Source organism: Rhinolophus sinicus, linkage group LG12, assembly GCF_036562045.2.
Source record: "Rhinolophus sinicus isolate RSC01 linkage group LG12, ASM3656204v1, whole genome shotgun sequence".
NCBI classification, from domain to species: Eukaryota; Metazoa; Chordata; class Mammalia; order Chiroptera; family Rhinolophidae; genus Rhinolophus; species Rhinolophus sinicus.
This window is the reverse complement of record NC_133761.1, coordinates 44,537,671-44,556,699: the sequence shown is the minus strand read 5'-3', so window position 1 is coordinate 44,556,699 and position 19,029 is coordinate 44,537,671. Positions and strand designations below refer to the sequence as shown.

The 19,029-nt window shown below is 41.6% G+C and overlaps 1 protein-coding gene across 5 annotated transcripts in view; it reads left to right on the top strand.

Moving 5' to 3' along the window:
* Positions 1-19,029, top strand: part of PCNX2 (pecanex 2) — a 242,855-nt gene that overhangs the window by 108,647 nt on the left and 115,179 nt on the right. For all 5 annotated transcript variants that reach the window (XR_012490740.1, XM_019712884.2, XM_074316661.1 and 2 more), the window contains 2 exons: positions 5,696-5,788; positions 6,551-6,701. Coding sequence is in view for 4 of the 5 variants with exons in the window: in XM_019712884.2 (XP_019568443.2) it covers positions 5,696-5,788; positions 6,551-6,701 (244 nt within the window). In the remaining variant the exon portion in view is untranslated. The remainder of the gene's footprint in view (positions 1-5,695; positions 5,789-6,550; positions 6,702-19,029) is intronic.

The following is a 19,029-nucleotide window of genomic DNA, read 5'->3' as shown; positions in this document are numbered from 1 at the left end:
CAGGATCAACACTGCTTGACAAAAAATGAGGAAATATGAGAGATGAAGAATAGAGTAAGAGATCTAACATATATCTAATAAGAATTCCAGAAAAAAAGGGAGAGACTGGAGCATGATCACTATTTGATGAGATAATATCTGAGAATTTACCAGAATTGATGAAAAATCCTGACCCAGAAATTTAAAAATCCCAATGAATCACAAGCAGGGTAAATTAAAGAAGAAAGAATCCCCGCCAGTGAAAGCCTTGTGCAGTACACTTAAGCCGTGGACCATCTTAAAGCAGTTAAATGGACTGATTACATTCAAACAAATGACAGACAAAAGCTCCCTTATTGAGACCAATCATAGTAGCCAGAGGACAGTTGTTTGATGTATTTAATGTTCTATAAAAGAAGTAACTTCTGAGCTAGAATCTGTGCCCAGTGAAAATTTTCAAGAATGAGGGCAAAATAAAAATATTTTAGACAAAAGCTGAGAGACCCTTACTAACAGTAATTCTGAAGGATATTTTTCAACAGAAAGTGATTTCAGATGGAAGGTCTAATTAGCAAGAAAGAAGAGAAAAGAAATTGACAGATACATTGGTAAATCTAAACACATCAAGTGTATAACACCATAATAAGAGTATATGGTTGGCTTAAAAGCATAAGATAGAAATAAAATATGTGACTACAATAACAAGTTCGAGTGGGAAGAGAAATGGACTCCAAGACTTGAAAGTTTTTAGAATGTCCAGGAAATGAATAATGATATTGATTAACTTTAAACTGTGATGGTTAATTATGCATATTGGAATGTTTAGTGTAACTACTGAAGGAATAGAAACAGAGCATATAAATCCCAACCCTGTAAAGAGGGAAAAATGGAATGATTTAAAAAATAGTTCTTTATTCAGTAATAAATATAATAGGTCTCCTCTGTCACACTATTCTTAAAAGTCAATTCCAGATGGATTATAAACCTAAATATGAGATGACAAAACCGGAAAGCACTTACAACCTTAATAAAGGAAGTTATCTTTATGATATCAATATAGGAAATAATTTTTTACGATAAAGCAAAAATTCAAATTCATTAAAATTTTGACCTTTGATTTATCCAGTAACACTTAGAAAGAGACAAAAAGCCAAGCCACAGCATGTGCAGTTTTAAAAATCTGGATAGCTGTTAAAGCACGAATGTCAAGATGAGTACAAAATTCCTATAAATCAATTAGAAAGCCAGATATCTCAGTTAAAACTAAGGCAAAAGATTTGTACGTGCTCTTCACAAAAGAAATACTAATGGCCAAAAACATTACGATATGGTAGTCTCCCCTTATCTGTGGTTTTGCTTTCTGTGGTTTCAGTCAACCATGGTCCAAAAATATTAAATGGAAAATTCCAAAAATAAACAATTCATAACTTTTAAATTGAGTGCCATTCTGAGGAGTGTGATGAAATCTCTTGCTGTCCGGCTCCATCCCACCCAGGACATGAATCGTCCCTTTGCCCAGTGTCTCCCCACTGTATCCACTGCCTGCCCATTAGGCACTCAGTAGCCACCTCAGTGATCAGATTGACTATCTCAACCTCACAGTGCTTGTGTTCCAGTCACCCTCATTTTACTTAATAATTGTCTCAAAGTGCATGAGTAGTGATGATGGCAGGTCAGCTATGCCAAAGGGAAGCCATTAATTGCTTCATTTAAGTGAAAAGGTATGTATATGTATAGGAAAAACTATAGTGTATATGTGGTTTGGTACTATCTGATTTCAGGCATCCACTGGGGGTCTTGGAACACATTCCTCGTGGATAATGGGGATGACTGTATAGCCAAACTAAACTGCAAAGTAAAACCACATTAAGTTACCATTTCATACCTACCAGACTGACAAAAAAATCCTAAGTTCTCACAATACAAAAAAAAATAAAAGTTCTTACCATACTAAGTGTTGACAAAAGTTTTGAGCAAGGGAGCTCTCGTGTACTGCTGGTGGCAGTGTAAATTAGTTTGTCTGTTTTGGAAACAGTTTGGTACTATAACACTGAAGATCCATACACACTGCAGCCAGCAATTCTCCTAGACATTTACCCTGGAGCACACCTTGCACGTGTGTACCAGAATGCACATACGAGTATAAGATCATTCATAGTAGCACCTGTGTGTATATGAGCCAACACTGAAGCCATGGGAAAGTCCACCATCAGCAGAATGAGAGGAATGTACATAAGTATATCGCAAAGGGAAACACCTTACTATGCAATGGGTGGGTGGATCGTAACCACATCATGTGAGTAAAGGAAGCAAGACAAACAAATATGCAGTCTAGTAATATGTAAGGTAAAAACAGGCAATAGACTAAACTGTTCACAGTTGCACACTTGAGTAGTAAAATCATTTTAAAAAGCAAGGAGATTATTTTCACCAGGGTCAGGATGGTTGATAGGAACCCCCAAGAGGGAAAGAAGGGTTTGTGTTCAGGGAGCTGCATGCAAGGGGCTTCTCAGGTACTGGAAATTCTAGATTTCTTGAAGCAGTTGTTGGTTAATGAACCATTCACTTTATAATTAGTTTTTAAATTGTAGATAGGTATTTTATGCACTTTTCTGTATGCATAGCTCACATTTTTTAAATGTAAATTTTCAGAAAAGATGACATGTAAAATAAAATAAAATATTTGTTCAAATTCTAGAGAGGGAATGATTTTCCAGACTTGGAATGTATAAAATAAAAATAAATAAAACACACACACACTCACACACACACACACACACACGCACACACACGCACAGACTTAGATTTAAGTACATAAAAATTTTTAACTTTGTGTAAAAAAGCAATACAATTCAAATAATTTATTAAAATATTTGTTGCAAATTTGACAAAAGTTAAATGTCTTATACCAATAATTCACATAATTTTAAAAACTATAAGGAAATGATATTACGAAAGATGTATCATTTAGGAACAAAATATTTAGTACGCAAATATATATCTACACTTCTTGTAAATAAAGAAATGCACATTAAAATAAGATGGCATTTTTTTGATCCACTCAGTTAGCACAGGATAAATTAATGATAATGCCAGTTGTGACAAGATGAGATCTCTTAGACATTGTATTTGTGTAAATTATTACAGTCATTTGGAAAAGCATAATTTATCAAGGTTTGTAAAATATTCATAACCTATGATACAGTAAATTTGTCACAGTTTTTCTAGAGAATTAATTCAAAATATGAAAAAAGATTTAGGTGCATCGAGATAATGATGCAGCATAATTTATCGGGGTAGAAAATGGAAAGCAAGCCAACCTCTCGCAGTCAGCGGTTTTGCACGCACTATGTGTAGGTCATTCAGGTTCATTCACTAAATTAATGTTTTGAGTGTCCACCATGGCAGTGTGTGTGTGTGTGTGTGTGTGTGTGTGTGTCTATGGCATCACAAGATGGCAAATTATTTAGCCATTAAGTGTCTATTAGTAAATCATATGCGCACTGAAAACAGGCATTTATAAAATAAAAAACCCATGTACATCATGATTACAACTAGAACCATGGTTCAGCATTCACAGGCAAAAATACTGCCCCAGAAAGCACAAAAATGCTAATATTGTTAGTGTCAGGATGTAATGATTATGAGTGATTTTTCTCCTTTCTGTATGTTCTAGAGTGGTGCCATGTTATGTTATACTATAATGGAAAAATTAATTAACAAAAAAATTGCAGGGACCTAAATTTTACTTAGATCTTTTGTACTCTCATTTTTGTAAGGTCTAACATTGTGCGGTTCACTCTTTAAGACTTAGGGTATTTATCGAAATGAAACAGATTTTAAAACTCTTGCTGAAATCGGTAATTCAACAGAGCCATAGCTTTTTAGCCTTCCAACACACGAAGGAAGAGAGTAGTACCAGTAATTCTCCTTTTGCATAACATAACTAAAAACTAAGGGAAAACCCACCCCACAGAACACATGCAAAGAAACACCCCTTTTATTTTGTTCTCTTGATTTGGTGTGTGTTTTGTGCCAATCCATCAGTACCCTATTACAGTAGCTTTGTAATAAGCCTTGAGATCAGATATTGTATGTCCTCCAAATTTGTTCTTCTTTTTCAAAGTTGTTTATATCTTTTAGAAACAGAGATATGTAATAGTATACATTTAAATGAGCAAAAATTATTTAACTAGAAAATCAATCAAAATTACAAGATTGTTACTATGTCCTGTGGAAGTAACCATGTTCAAGGTTACTTCCACAGGACATAATAACAATCTGTGAGGTCCAGGTATCTTTCAAGATTCCTTTGAAAAAATAATATTTTCAAGAACAAAATTCTTGGAACAGAATAATATCTACTCTTCGGTGGCTATAGGGAAAGGGGGAACCTTTTCCTTTTTATTTTACTAATGTTACTTTCACCAATATTAAGAGAGTGGTCTGTTGTTTCGTTAATTAGCACCAAGAATGACAGCTCCATAACTACCATTTACCATCTTTTTGGTGAAGAGTCTGTTGAAAACTCTTGCCCATGTGCAGTTGGAAACAGGAGTAGGGGGAGTTGTTTGGCTTGTTATTGATTTGTAAAGTTCTTTATATATTATATTAGGTTGGTGCAAAAGTAATTGCAGTTTAAAAGGTTAAAAATATTAATAATTGCAAAAACCTCAATTATTTTTGCACCAATCTAATAGATAGAAATCTTGTTGGTTATGTTTTGCAAAGATTTTCTCAAGTCTTTGGCTTGCCTTTTCATTCTATAGCACTGTCTTTTGAAGAGCAAATTGTTTCAGTTTTCATGAAATCCAATTTAATGACTGTTTTCTTTTACAGTTGCAGCTTTTAGTGTCCTATTTAAGAAAGCTTTGCCAAACTCAAGGTCAATAAGATTTCCTCTTATGTTTCCTTTGAGAAATTTGATCGTGTAAGTTAGGTTATAATGCACGTTAAGTTAATTTTACACGGGATGTGAAGTGTCAAGGTGTTTTTTGTTGTTTTGTTTATTTTAGGTAGCTATTCAGTTGTTCCAGCACCATTTGTTGAAAAAATTATCCTTTACCTCATTTAGAGGAAAGGTATCCTGTCACCTGACACTTTCGTTTCAAATCAGTTGACCATATATGTGTTGGTCTGTTTCTCGACTCTTTTTCTGTTCTCTTGATCTAGGTGTGTCTTTGTGCCAATCCCATCGATCCCATCTAGCTTTGCAATAAACCTTGAAATCAGATGTTGTGAAAAGTAAAATCTGTTCTGGTCCAAAGCAATAAGAAAATGGGAGAGTGTTTTCTGTTTGTCATGCCCAGGCTGCTTGCACATTAAATAAAATACAAGCTATGCTAAGGCCCCAGGAGATGATTAGCGCTTCACCCTCCTTCGTGGGACCTGGGCGACTCGTCCCAGACCCGTGTTTGCAGGGAAGAGCTGTGCGCCTCTTCTGTGTGTAGCAACCTCTCTTCTGGCCGTGCTCAGCAGCAGACGTAGGCTCACCTTGCAGTCTAGTCTGTGTCCCTGTCCCCATCCTTCGCCTTATTTTCCGGATGGTCCCCAAGCAGGAAGTAGTGAAGGGTCCATCCAGTGTGTGTGTGCCGTTGGGAAAATATCAGGTAAGCATGGGCTGAAGGGTAGTGTATCCAGGGTCAGTAGGGTGTCACCTGATTTACCTGGGGACACAGAGCTGCTGAGAGAAACAACAGCTGGTTTCTCTTCACAGAAGGATGTCCTACAGTCGGATCTCCTCATCTGCTCGGTGGCTGCAGTTCTGTCATTTGCAGTCAGTGCCAGCACTGTGTTCCTGTCCTTGCGGGTATGACCCATTGACTGCACCCTCCCCGTCACCTGGGGTCCTTCCTGACAGAGCCCGGGGTGGAGCCTGGGTGCTGACAGGGGGGTGGGGCCACAGGGACAAACAAAGTGCCAGTGGGGGGCGGAAGGCACATACCCTTGTGCTGGGAGAGTTACTGCCCAGAGGAGGTCTGGGCCACTGCACAGATGGGGTTCAGTTTGCCCTTCGTCTTTCCCCAACGGGGGGCGTATGTTGTGGGATTCACCGTGAGGATGGTCGGTAGAAGTAGGACAGCTAAGCGCACAGAGCGGGGAGGGCTTACCACAGCACGAGTGATTCATACACAGCCAGAAAGATACTGGAACGTAATTTTAGTTAGAAAAATAAACGTAGAGAAATCTAGGTGGGATTTCTGGGTTAAGGTCCTCACAGACAGTTGCCATCTCTATATAAAAATATTACACACTTACGAACTCTTCCAGTGAGGAAAACTCTGTGAGAGAAATGTGTTATTTACCTCACCTTTTAAGAAAATAAAACACAGTATCACAGTGGGCAGAGTTCCCTGGGCCTGCACGTCACAGGCCACCTCAATGGTTCTCAGTGGCTCTCCGCAGAGGTGGGTCTCATGTGATGTGGAAACCCCATGTTCAGAGCCTGAAACAAGGACTGAGTCCAGTTATCCCGTCAGAGGAAACGGGGAAGAGCAGTCTCGCTGTGTTATTCCGGGGCCACCCTGCCCTGTCTTGAGCTCAACACAGATTTCTTGTTCTTTCCTTGCAGCCTTTCCTCAGTGTTGTGCTGTTTGCCCTGGCGGGCGCTGTGGGGTTTGTCACCCACTATCTGCTCCCTGAGCTCCGCAAGCACCATCCGTGGATGTGGGTTTCACACCCCATTCTGAAGAATAGAGAGTGTGAGCAACGGGAAGTGACAGGTTAGTAATCAGTCCTCGCAAAGAGACGGGGTGGGGGTGGCACTACCATGTGAGGGCTGAATGCCACAGAGGTGTGCCTTTAAATGTGGTTATGGTGTGAGTTGTATGTTCTGTTCATGTCACATTCTGTACATCTTACCATGCTACAGGGGGTGTGCCTTGGAGTATATCGGCTTGTTCCGAGAGCAAGAAAGTTGAAGTGGGGTCACTTAGAGGCATGTTTATGAAAATAGCATTATAGTAATTGGTTATTAGTATTGAGGAAAAATTGATTTATATCATTCAGACCTGAAGTTCATGGTGTTCTGCTAAAGTTGACTGTGGACCGAGAAGACGATCATCGCTTCACCACCCTCCCCTCCTCCACAAAGGGCGGGGACATAGCAGAGACTGACCTTTAACCTTCAGTTCCCTGAACCCTTGCTTTGCTCACCTAGACCTGGGCTTGACTGACAGAGCTGTTCCCGGGTTGTCTCTGGCAGGATCACATCATAGCCTGTAATCCCAACAGTGTCAGAGCTTCTAGATAAAGACCCTCTCAGGAGTTTCTCTGCTCGGTCTCCCTGGCTCTGTGATTAGACGGATGGCAGAAGGCTTGGTTTATCCCTGTTTGCATACACTTCAAAGCTATTGGTCACAATTTATCACTAGCTCATGTTGGTAATTTTGCATAGAAGCCTCTAGCCTAGCCATGGTAACTTCTCTGTTGTTAAGTGATTGTCTGCCATGTCCAGACACAAGGGGCCATGAGTGGCACCAAGGTCTGCTGACTCCCAGGAATGTGCTGGACTCGGCCAGGTGTGTCATGGGTAACTTCAATAGACTATTGTGGCAAAAGGAAGGGGGGTGCAGATAAAAATATGAAGAAGCAAAAGAATCACTTCAGATGCCATCAAGAATAGTGCGTTTCTTCAAGGAACGTCTGTGGGAGGGTACAAGGAGCTACCTTAATTTGAAACAGCCACATCAGGAAAACTGGATCATTTAGTGGAGAAACATGATGCAGTGGGCCTGCTGCCAGGTGGGGTCTGGAAGGCGGGGAGGGTAACTCTTCTCACCCACAATAGGCAGGCCTTCAGGATCAGCTACATAATATGTTTTAAATGCTCTGTTCAATTTCAGGTGCTGCTTAATCGCAAATTACCATCAGTACAATTTATCATGGTTAGCTCATTTTACAGTCCACGTGAAGAGAAGGTCTATCCAAACAGGTGCCTACTTGTGGGTAGGTGGGTAGAAGAACTGATGAAATGACGAAGTCTGCAGAACTTCTGCAGTGTTAAGGTCATATTCCCTTTCAAAATGTTAGAAAGACTAAGTTTTGGTGAAGTTGGCAGAGTTCTTGGGGGTTGTTGTTTTGGCACCACTGGTAAGTAGTTGACAGAGATTAGAAGGGTGAAGACGGTCTGATTCAGGAAACTGCATGTCTGTGTGTGTCGTCTGGACCTTCTCTGCCTGGATGCTTGGGTTTCATGGTGAGGAGAGAGCTGTGAAACGTAGACAAAGGAGAATAGCACAGAAGAGGCTGGGGTCCCCTTACTCTGCCAGTTCAGCATTGAAAGATAAAAGTGGGCACTCCCCTGAATCCAACAGTGCCCAGTTTAAATTAGAATCAGTAAGAACTCGAGAACAATGATGTGAGTGTGTTTGTGCAGTGCTGTCCCCTCCTTGAGGTCAGTTGAGCAGGTGACATGGGGCGTCTGTCCGGGCGGGCTGGCTGGTGGGACAGGCACACGCCACACACAGGCTCAAGCAGAGGCTCCATGGAGCTTGTCACTTGCCTACACTAGCTGTTTATAAGCCGCCTGAAATCTAGCCAGGCGTAATCCATTTGACAAATTAGGCAGGTAATGAAAAACAGATTGAATTTTAAAATTACGTGTGTGGAAGGGAAACCCAAATGCTTAAAATGCATCAGCACGAACTTCCTGAAGTCCTGCCCCCCGTTTTGGTTTCATCCGTGTGCTGAGTTTCCTTCCCTCCTCTTCCTGCCCTTCCGCCTGTGAGGTATTTCACTCTTCATTTCTTCTGCAACAGAAAACACAGGCCGGTCATGTCCTTCTTCATGTGAAAACTGGTCACATCTTCACAGGCACACAAAACATTGTAAGTGAGAAGAAGGTAAAGCACAGCAGGCCTAGCAAGTCTGCAGATGTCACTGGAATCCCCCGGTCCCACCGAGCTGATGGCCAGTGATTGGCCAGAACTCAGGTCGCCTCACCCAGTGCAGTCAGGTGTTCTTTCTGCCACCCGAGCAGCTGTCAGTGCCCTAGGCAGCTGGGGTGCCGTCTGCACGTGGCTCTAGGCTGTCAGTGCTGTCACTGTGTCGCTCGCTGTTCCCAGAAGAACCACGTCACTGCGGTCTGTCATGCAGGTCTAACGTGCCGCAGGCTCACGCTTACTCTCCAAAGCTTCTACCCCTGGTTTGAAAAACTTGCCACAATACGTTCTGGGCATTCCTGTGGTTTCTCGAGTTTCTCTCACTGTCCCTTCCTGGCTGTTCCTTTGCCTAGGATGGTTTTTCCTCAAGCCTCACTAGCCTCATGCCACATGCAGCATCCCTCAGCTCTCTGTTTAGCACCCAGTCCCTCCGGAAGTCCTTCCCTGACCCCCCAGGCCAGACAAGCTTCCTGGCTGCCCCCGAGCTTCTCTTTTCGTAACATTCTCTGAGATGATGGAACAACATGTCTGTCAGCTCACACTGACCCTCCAGTGCTTCCGGGGCACAGGGCACAGATGTCATCAGCCCTGTGTTGACTCCACTAAACTTTAAACTTGGTGCATGTACTTTCTTTCAGTTCACTTTCTTTTCTACATATCTCTGATATGTAATTTTCTTTGATATGTACAAATACTTGGAGATACAAAATTCAGACTGATAAAAATGCACTGTGTTACAACTCAAGTTGATGACTGTAAATTGAAATATATATTTTAGCCACTTGAGTTATTTTTGAGACTGATTTCAGTAAACATTATCCCATCCTAGCCCAACAAGGTCTTTCAATAATAATTAAGCTAAAAGGATACAATTCTATCACCTGTCATGCAGCTCGGCAGTGCGATGATTCCTGGTGGCGGTATAACGGACGTAGTGAATGGGTATCTGTGAAGTTGCTCTTTCCTAAAAAAAAATTCACTCTATTTCCCACCAATCTAAGTGAATCATGCTGAAAACAACAGAGTAGACAATGCTACAAATAGCGCGACGTTAGTCAAGTATGGAACTTTCAAGACTAAATGTTTAGGGAGCACTGGATTTTTAGAAAATGAAACAAATCTATTATCCTGAATTATGATAATGATTTTAGACAAGTGACTTTGTTGATTCACCCCCATCTGTAAAAGTATAAGAAGTTGGATCTGAATGAAGATTTGTTTTCCCTAAGAACTTTCCAAAGGAATTAGGTCATTTTGAAAGGGAACAGTGGAGTTGAGTCACGTTTCCACGTGGTTCTCCAAGGAGAAATTTCCATAATGTTATCATTCTGGGCTCTGACTAGTTTCAGAAAAATAGAAGTGATCTGATTTGACGGCCATACTCTTTACCATAAAAATGGGTTTAATGGAGCGACAGGGAGTGAGATAAAGAATAAGTGCATTGTTGGCTTTCACTTGCTTATTTACTGTTTCACTCAGAAAATGCATACGAGTGTACTATTCACTAAAAAAGTAATTATTGAGTTTCTACATGATGCCAAGCCTGTGGGCCAGTGAGCTAGGAGGACTAAAACACAGTCTCTGTCTTCCATTGGTTAAGTTTTTCCAACTGGTTGGATATGGATACAAAACGGAAAACATATGAGATTGTATAATTTAATGTTGAGTTATTGTCTGGTGCATAGTAGGTGCTCAGTCCTATTGGTTGAATGAACAAATGAATGACTAGTGATTTGTAAATTCACTGAAGGAAGAGCTCCCTATAGGCTGATGTGGGCAGAACAAGCCTTGTGAGGCGGATGGAGGCCGGTGTGAGGGACCCAAGTGTACAGCGAGACACGTGCAAGCAGGCTCATGCCTCTAAAAAAACGGTTGCTGAGAAAGCTTAAGCTGTAATTTTTGGATGCATTAGAATAAATGGATGAAAGATTACAGAAATTATTTTTTAAATCAATTGAAAATCTCTTTAAAATTGTAATGTTAAAAATTCACCATTATAAACCTAATTCACCAATGAGTCATGAATTTGTAATTCTTAAATGAGATTTACTTTGCATTTTAGCAAATCGTGCCTGTCAGTTTGCAGACTGGTGTCTGCCTGTGAGAGACGTGGTTCTGAGAGATAATGCTTTTTCTAATGTATTTTTCATTTATACCAGAGTAATAATACATAGTGTTGAAAATCAAATAGAACAAGTTGTAATGAGAAGCAGCAGACCTCTGCCAACTTTCTCCCATCTCTGATTCCTCCTCTCCAGAAAAAAAAGAAGTACTTTCTACTCTACATATTTCTTCTGGTAGTTACCGTAATTCTTCCAAATAATGTGCACACTGCTATTCCTTAATGTTTCGGATTTACCTATCTACTGGCTTCCTGTTATGAAAGATGAGGTTTTATCTCTCTTACCTTCCTGATACATGAACATTTTCCCTTTCTCCTTTCTCCTAGTATAATTTTAATATTTGTTGAACACATACTTTTTTTTGTACACGTAAGGCTACTTGTTGTTCATGTCTAGTGCAGTCATATGCTGTGATTACATTTCCTTTCTTGGTCGTACTTCTGTTTTTGCATTTGCTAGCCTTTCCCATAGCGATGTCAGGTACTTCTCAGTTCAGTTTCCACACAGGCAAACCTGTCAGATAACCTATGAGCTCCCTCCCCCAGACCCATCCTGGGACCTGCTACTTGTTTCTTTCCTCTTTTTGAACAAAGCTCATCCTCCAGTCTCTCCAGAAAAAGGGTGTGTGGGAAGGAAACTTTTAAACTTCGGCTATGTCAAAGTGTTTTAATTCACTTTGCACTTGCTGGGCAGTTTACAGTGTATATATAGCCTGTCAGATGTAAACGATCCCTTTCAGAAGTCTAATGGTCCATTGCCTTCCAGCTTCCACTACTGCTGTTGACAAGTCTGATGTCTTTCTGACTCCTGGTCCTTTTATATGGGACCAGGTTTTTCCCTGCAGGGAGCTTTTAGAAAGTTTTGGGGGGAATTGAAGTGCCAAGGCCCAGAGAACAGGCTCTGGAACAAGACTAGGTGGGCTCCAATCCTGGCTTTGTCACATGTTAGTTGTGCTGAACTGTTGTGATTCAACTTTGTCATCTATGATTGGGAGGTTCCTACAGTGAAGGTTTGATGGGGGTGGAGTTAATCACAGTAATGAGTGCAGAGCATTCGGCATGGTCCCTGGTACTCAGTCCGTAGTCCTCCTCCTCTTCCCCACCGGTCTGAAATTCAATCATTTTGCACATTGTTTTGTGCCCCATGTCACCCATGTGGTAGGCATTTGGTGGCCCTTTATAATCTGGATGAACCTGTCCAAGAGTTTTGGAATTTTTTGTCAATAGGTGATAGTTCTACCTGAATGACCTAGTTCACAGAATTTCTCTAGTGATTAAATCAAGTGGATAATATACGTAAAAATCCTTTGATATGTATATAGCTCTAGATAACTGTCTGATTTGGGGACATAAAGGCTGGAGTCTTTGGGAAGGTCTCATCTGTGTGTGTGATGAGGAGATGCCGTAGTTCTGGGAAGAACATATTATTTGCCACCTTCTTCCTTCTTTCCCCCCATGAAAAGATACTAGTAGCCGGAGTTAGAGACTAGAAAACCCTCTAGAGCAGGCCCTTGGGCCAACTGCAGCCCACGGGCCAACTGTGCCCCGCAATCCATTTTTTTTTTTTTTTTTTTTTTTTTTTTTATTAATTAGTTTCAGGTGCACAAGACAAAGCAAAACTTAGACATTTATCATTTATATCCCTCACACTGTGTGAACCCCCCTCCCCCCATCCACTATCCCTCTGTACGTTCCCAAAACCTCTCACCTTCCCCTTATCCCCACCCCCCTGCCCATCTAGCAACCCTCAGTTTTTCCTCCATTTTTCCAAAACTGTTTCTGATTAGTTCATTCACTTATTCTTTTCTTTAGATTCCACATATAAGTGAGATCATATGGTATTTGTCTTTCTCTTTCTGACTTATTTCACTTAACATAATATTCTCTAGGTCCATCCATGTTGTTGCAAATGGTAAGATTTCTTTCTTCTTTATGGCTGCGTAATACTCCATTGTATAAATGTACCACAGTTTCTTAATCCAGTCATCTACTGATGGGCATTTCGGTTGTTTCCATTTTTTATTGGCCCACAGCAAATTCCAAAAATATATGTAGTTTACTTAAATAAACCAGGTGAGGCAATACATATACGTACTTCATCTCGAGTGAGTGGCCCAGCTGTTTGTGTATTTTACTGCATATGGCCTTTGGTAAAAAACGTTGAAAAAGTTTGGACACCGCTGCTCTAGAGCCTCTTTAATTCAAAGTGACTAAAAGAGCCGGAAGCGTGAACTGAACCAGTGCTGGTGAGTTCCGTAGCCTCATTTGCTGCGATGCTTCTCTAGGCATGTTAATTCCAAATGCCAAAGGAGAGCTTACAGCCCATGTGTCAGACAGCAGCGTGTCGGATGGCGGCCTGCCTTATTAATTATTCTCTGTGTTGTTATTATTTCCTGCACATTCTCTTCCTCTCCTTTTCTTTCCCTCCCTGCCCGGCACTGCGCCTCCTGTACCTCACACTCTGGCTGGTCCCTGTCTAGTCCACTGGGAAACTTATCTTTCTGTGTCAGTGTCCACAGGGCCGGAGGGGACTGCTGGGATTGGCAGTGAAACCAGCTTCACACCACAGCAGGAAAAAAGAAAAGTGGAATCGAGTTACCTCTGCTCAAAGGAGAACGAGGCAGAGGGGACTGGAGAAGCAGAGGCCAGCAGCGACCAACATAAAGAGGGGAAGGGCTTGGGGACAGAGCTTAGCGGTCAGCTGCCAAACTCAGACTCCAGCTCTCCAGCCAGCCCCAGGTTGTTCACCCAAGTGCCCACTGGGGTTCTCGGCACTGCTGATAAATCCAAAACAATGCAGAAATAAAACGAATGGTCAGTAGTTGGAGAAGTATTAAAAAACGAACCCTAAAAATCAGGAGCACTTTATGATAGGATAATATATGGAGATGCTAGTGGAAAAAGAGAAGTGGTGTTTTAAAGTAATCTTGTAATTTAGATGACATACAAATCACATTTTACTGGGGGAGGGATTCTGATTTTGTAAGTTGGACACTCACTCAGCGCCTGCCATGTACTAGGTGCTGGGCCAGGTGTTGAGAATGCAAAGTGAGTGAGAGCAGAGTCCTTACTCTTGGCAAGGTGGTTCTGCCTAGAAGTGTCTTCCTCCCCGTGCCAGAGTGAGGACATTGAAAAGATCCCTCAAAGGCTCTTCATGTGAGAATTTTACAAATGATTTCACTGGTGTTTTCAGTTTCAAATGCTATGATTTGGTATTAATTGAGGACCTCTGCATCAAGACGAGAAAGCACCTTTCTAGAGAACAGACCATGAATTGTGCCCATGTTAGTGCTAAGGACTTCCTGCTTGGAGATTTGGCCCAGCAAGAAAGATGAGAGTGAGAAAGGCTCAGAGTAAAAAGCAGTTCCCTGTAATAAGGGTGGATGCTCCCAGCCTGGATAGTAATTCCGTTTTGCAGGGTCTCTCTGCCTTAGACACCTCGGAGTGACAGGCCAGTAGAACCGAGTGGCACCCACACTGAAATGCTTATAAGCACGTCTGGACCCTGTACGGCTGGAAGCCTTTCATCCTTGTAGCCTAATCGTATTCAAGACTTGAATTAGAGAAAATTATGTTCCTAAAGATGAAAACATCCTGAGGATTGTTGATTACCTTTTAATTACTGAGAAGGACTTATTTTAGTAACATAAGCATATAAGAGAAACACAACCTAAAAAGCCTTTGAGAAAATTTAACGTGTTCAGTTGTAAAAAGTCATATATAAACTTGTAAATGGCATAGTTAGTTTGCATTCTTTTTCTCAAGGGCCTAATATTCCATGGAAAAGAGAAATAGTAATGCTAAAGTAATGTCTTTTTACAGTCTCTTTGCATATTTGGGACATTACCAAAAGGCAGTTATAAAATATCATTGCGAAGATTTTCTTTTTAACTTGACTTTGTATGAATATTGAGACAGTTTGGGGTCTCAAGAAACATATTTGTTATGTTATTGCTTTTGTAAGCTTTCCTTTTTGTTAGCTTTTTATGGTAACCCCATAAAAAAGGACTAAGTTTAACCTTTTAGCATTCACAGTTCTGGACTTACACTTTTGTTTAGTTTCCGCTGTATCATTATTCACCTTTTCTATTTGTTTCCCTTCAACTCTCAAATATGAACATTCAGTGCGAGTTCGATTTATCTGTTAAATGTTTTCTACAATCCAGAGATTGTAGCTTCTCATTGGAATAAATTACCGAACTTGGTAGAGGGATTCTAGAGATATGTAAGAATTAAACTGAAATTGATTTTCTTTCAATATATAAATTGACAGAACCTGATGTCAGAAGTTTGGAGTTGGTGATCTCTGGGGTTTGCGCGCTCTCTCTCTCTCTCTGTCATTCCTAGACGTTTATTTCAGCTCCATTCCCACCGTTCCCCACCCCTGCTCTGGCTGGATGCTGTATGAACACCACCCAGGGAATCCATGCCTCGGGGTGAATGTTTTCCTAAAATGCTTTCCCTTAATTCACCGCGCACACCCATGCTTACTGGTGGACACAGTGTGAAATGCGCCCGCTGTCCTCTCAGCTGGACTTTCAGGATGAATCAGTGGGAGGCACGCCAGTGCTTCTGCATCACATCTAGATGTCAGCGCTTGTCGCTGTCATTTCCCCTGAACACCTCAGTGCTGCATCAGAGCTGGCTCGCAGCTCAGTCTTCTTTGCGACTCTGACTAAGGGAACTATAAAAAATAAATAAAGGATTTTATGACATGAACGAATTGAGTTTTAGTTCTCTAGAAGTTCCTTTTAGTCTTCAAAGTCCAACATAGCATCCTTTTCTGGGTCTTCAAAGTCCAACATAGTGTCCTTGTCGTCTTGTAGCTGGGTCTCTAACAGGAGACCCAGTTATTACCCAAGGATGCTGGGCTTTCGCTGTTCACACATGTCATGGAGGCCGTACTGACCACAGCCCCCAGGACTCGTGGCTCCGCAGTCAGACAACAGAATGGTGCTTACAGTCCATGACTTCCTAGAGCCTAAATGTCTTAGCCACATGCCTCAGAGTTGTGTCCGTGACATAGTTTCATACACACGCATACCCCATGCACCCAACCAGGTGCCACAGAGAAGAAAGGTCTCACTATAAGTATTTCGCTCTCAAATATTTGGAAAGACATGGATGGTGAATTCAGAGTTTATTAGTCATTTCTATATTATTTGAAATTCATTGCTTTATGTGTTTCTGGGATGGATAAACCAAAATTCTTATGGTAAACCCATATTTGTTATCAGTATCTGCAGTAAGTCCTTGTAGACTCCATTGGGACTGTGTCCCTTCACTCAAGTTGGCCTTATCCCCACTCACTGGAAAATAGCATCTTCTAAGAGTAAGAGTGAGCAGCATTTGAAAGTCTGACCACCCCCCACCCCATCCATCCACCTGGTATCAGGCCCTTCCACAGGGATGAACCAGACAAACATTTCTTTTCATTCTAGTGTTCTTCCAACAATACAGCAAGATGAGCTTGGCCTATATTTCTCTTCATTTACGTATTTTTACAGCAATCTAGCTAAGGTTGCCATGTTTCTCTGATTTGGTGACAAATGTTGATAGAGCTCTGATAACGTATTTTTATAAGCTGGCTGAAAAGCATTTGATGTGATGGCCTCAGTGTGACACTGCTGATCTCTTATAAATTGAGAAATCAGGAAAAAATGATTTTATATAAAAGGAAACCTAACTGTAACTGGTTGTACTTTATGAGAGATTGAAATGGAAATGTTTAATATGCTACAGTTAGAATGATTTTTGTTTTGTAATCGAAAAAATAATTCCAGTAGGCTGCTTTTTTAGTCCCTCTTTGTTCAATTTAATCATTCAGAGTTCCCGCAGCCACTAAAATGGATAAGATAGCAAAGTTACCACACCCTACCTCTAGGCCAGGCATTCTGCAAGGCACTGGAGATATTAAGCCAGTTAAGACATGACACCTGCTCTTGACAGACTCAGTCTAGTGGGAAGATGAATGTGTAAATAAATACTCCCTCTGAGATGTGACAGGCTCTATAATTGTAGAATTCACAGAGTACAGTGATGGCGCAAAGCAATAACATGCTTTGCCTTAAAACTAAGGGTCATAAATACACATGTCTGGCTCAGTGTCCGGCAGATGCCTAAGCTGGATACAGGGCAGTACAGTGGGCACCAAAGGTAGGGAAATGGAGGGGTCCACCAGGAGCAGGCAGGAGAGGGGTGTATTGTTTATCAAGAATTTAAAAACAATGATAAAGCCAATTAAACATTGGACTCCTTTTTCCTATCACCATGTGCTGGTGGTTCTAAGTAGTGTCAGTGTGGGATGGACACTTTGAACCCTCTCCCCCTGGCAGCCACTGGTAGTGACTGTGTTGGGAATGCCAAGTGGGGGGGGGGGGTCAAGGAAAGCTCCAGATGGCAGGGTGTTTGGTTCTATAATAAGATCAGGGGTTTCTCAAGTAGGAAAGATGGAAGGACATTCCAGGAAAGCAGCCTGCAAATACAACGGCGTATAAAACAGCACGGGTCACTGCAGTGCAGGGGAAATGGAAGTTATTTTCAATAAATGGTGATGGTCAATTAGATATCCAAATGGAAAAATATCAGCCTCAACCCTGTCCATTATACACAATAACCAATTCTAGACAGCTTGCAGATCTAAATGTGAAAAATAAAACAATAAAGTTTTTCGAGAAAAACATAGGAAAATGTAGTCATGATATCTGTCTTGTAAACAGAATATAAAAGACTCTAAGAGTACAAAAAATGAGAAGTTGGAGCACATTAAAATTATTTCTTTTCTACAAAAGATCCTATTAAAAGTATGAAAAGCAACCATAAAATAGCAGATTTTCCCAATGCATATATCTGACTAAAGACTCATACGTAGGATGTATAAAGAACCCCTAAAAATCAGTAAGGGGAAGACATATGATCCAATTGGAAAAATAATTAGGCACTAGACTGAAAACCACTTCACAGAAGTGTGTATCCAAATGCCAGTAAATGTACAAAAAGGTCCTCAACTGCATTAGTCGTTGCGGAAATGCGAAATCAAACCATAATATGATACCGCTGTATACCCACCAGTGTAGCTAAGATGTAGGAGAGAGAAAATGTTTTGTGAAACACACGGAAGGAGCTCTCGCTCTGTTTGTGGGAGCGAAAAATCGGCACAAGAACTCTGAAAAATTGTCAGGTGGCATCTCCTGGAGCTTCCTGCAGGCTCACTTAATAACCTAGCAATGCCACACCTAGATAGATATACCCCACAGGACCACACATTTACCGAAAGACGTGTACAAGGATGCTCATAGCGGCACTGTCCATCATAGGCATAAACTGGAAGCTAACCAGATGCCCACGCCCAGTAGACTGGAAAAATGGACTGTGTGTGTTCACACAGTAGATTACTATACAGCAGTGAGAATGGAAAATGACAGCTACACTCACAAGTGAGTGGATCTCACAGTGTTGAGCAAAGGGTACCAAAGAATATTAGGCCAAACTACACGTGGTTGTTCAGGGTTTGGGCAGTGGTTCCCTGTGGGCGTGGGGTCCTTTGAGGACATTTCTTCATCCAGGTGCTCGGGTGACATCAGTGTGGAAGTAATACTGCAAGTCCTGGGTCTAGAGGACATCAGCTCAGGGCAACGGGAGATGTGATAAAGAGGTCCACGGAGAGCAGGTGACCCAGGGGCCAAGGAGCCTGCAAAGGAAATGGAAGAGTCATGCGAAAGGGTTGAACACGAGTAGGAGTTTGGGGGCGGGGAAGCTGAGGGTGGAGAGAGTTTCCGAAGAAGGAATCCCCAGTGACATTTCATGCCTCACGATGGTCCGGTAAGATAGCCTGAGAAGCGCCAGTTGTTGGTCAGTTTGGAGGTCTCAAGTGGCCTCGCCATGTCTGTGCGGGAGCCACAAACGCAGGGGCAGAAGTGTCAGCCGTAAGTAGGAGACAAGACTCTGGGGCCACCAGACACAGCCTTTTCAAGAAGCCTGGCTGTGCCCAGAAGCACAGGCTGAGCACCGGGAGATGCGGCGTGGAAGGCGGGTGTTCAGTGCCGC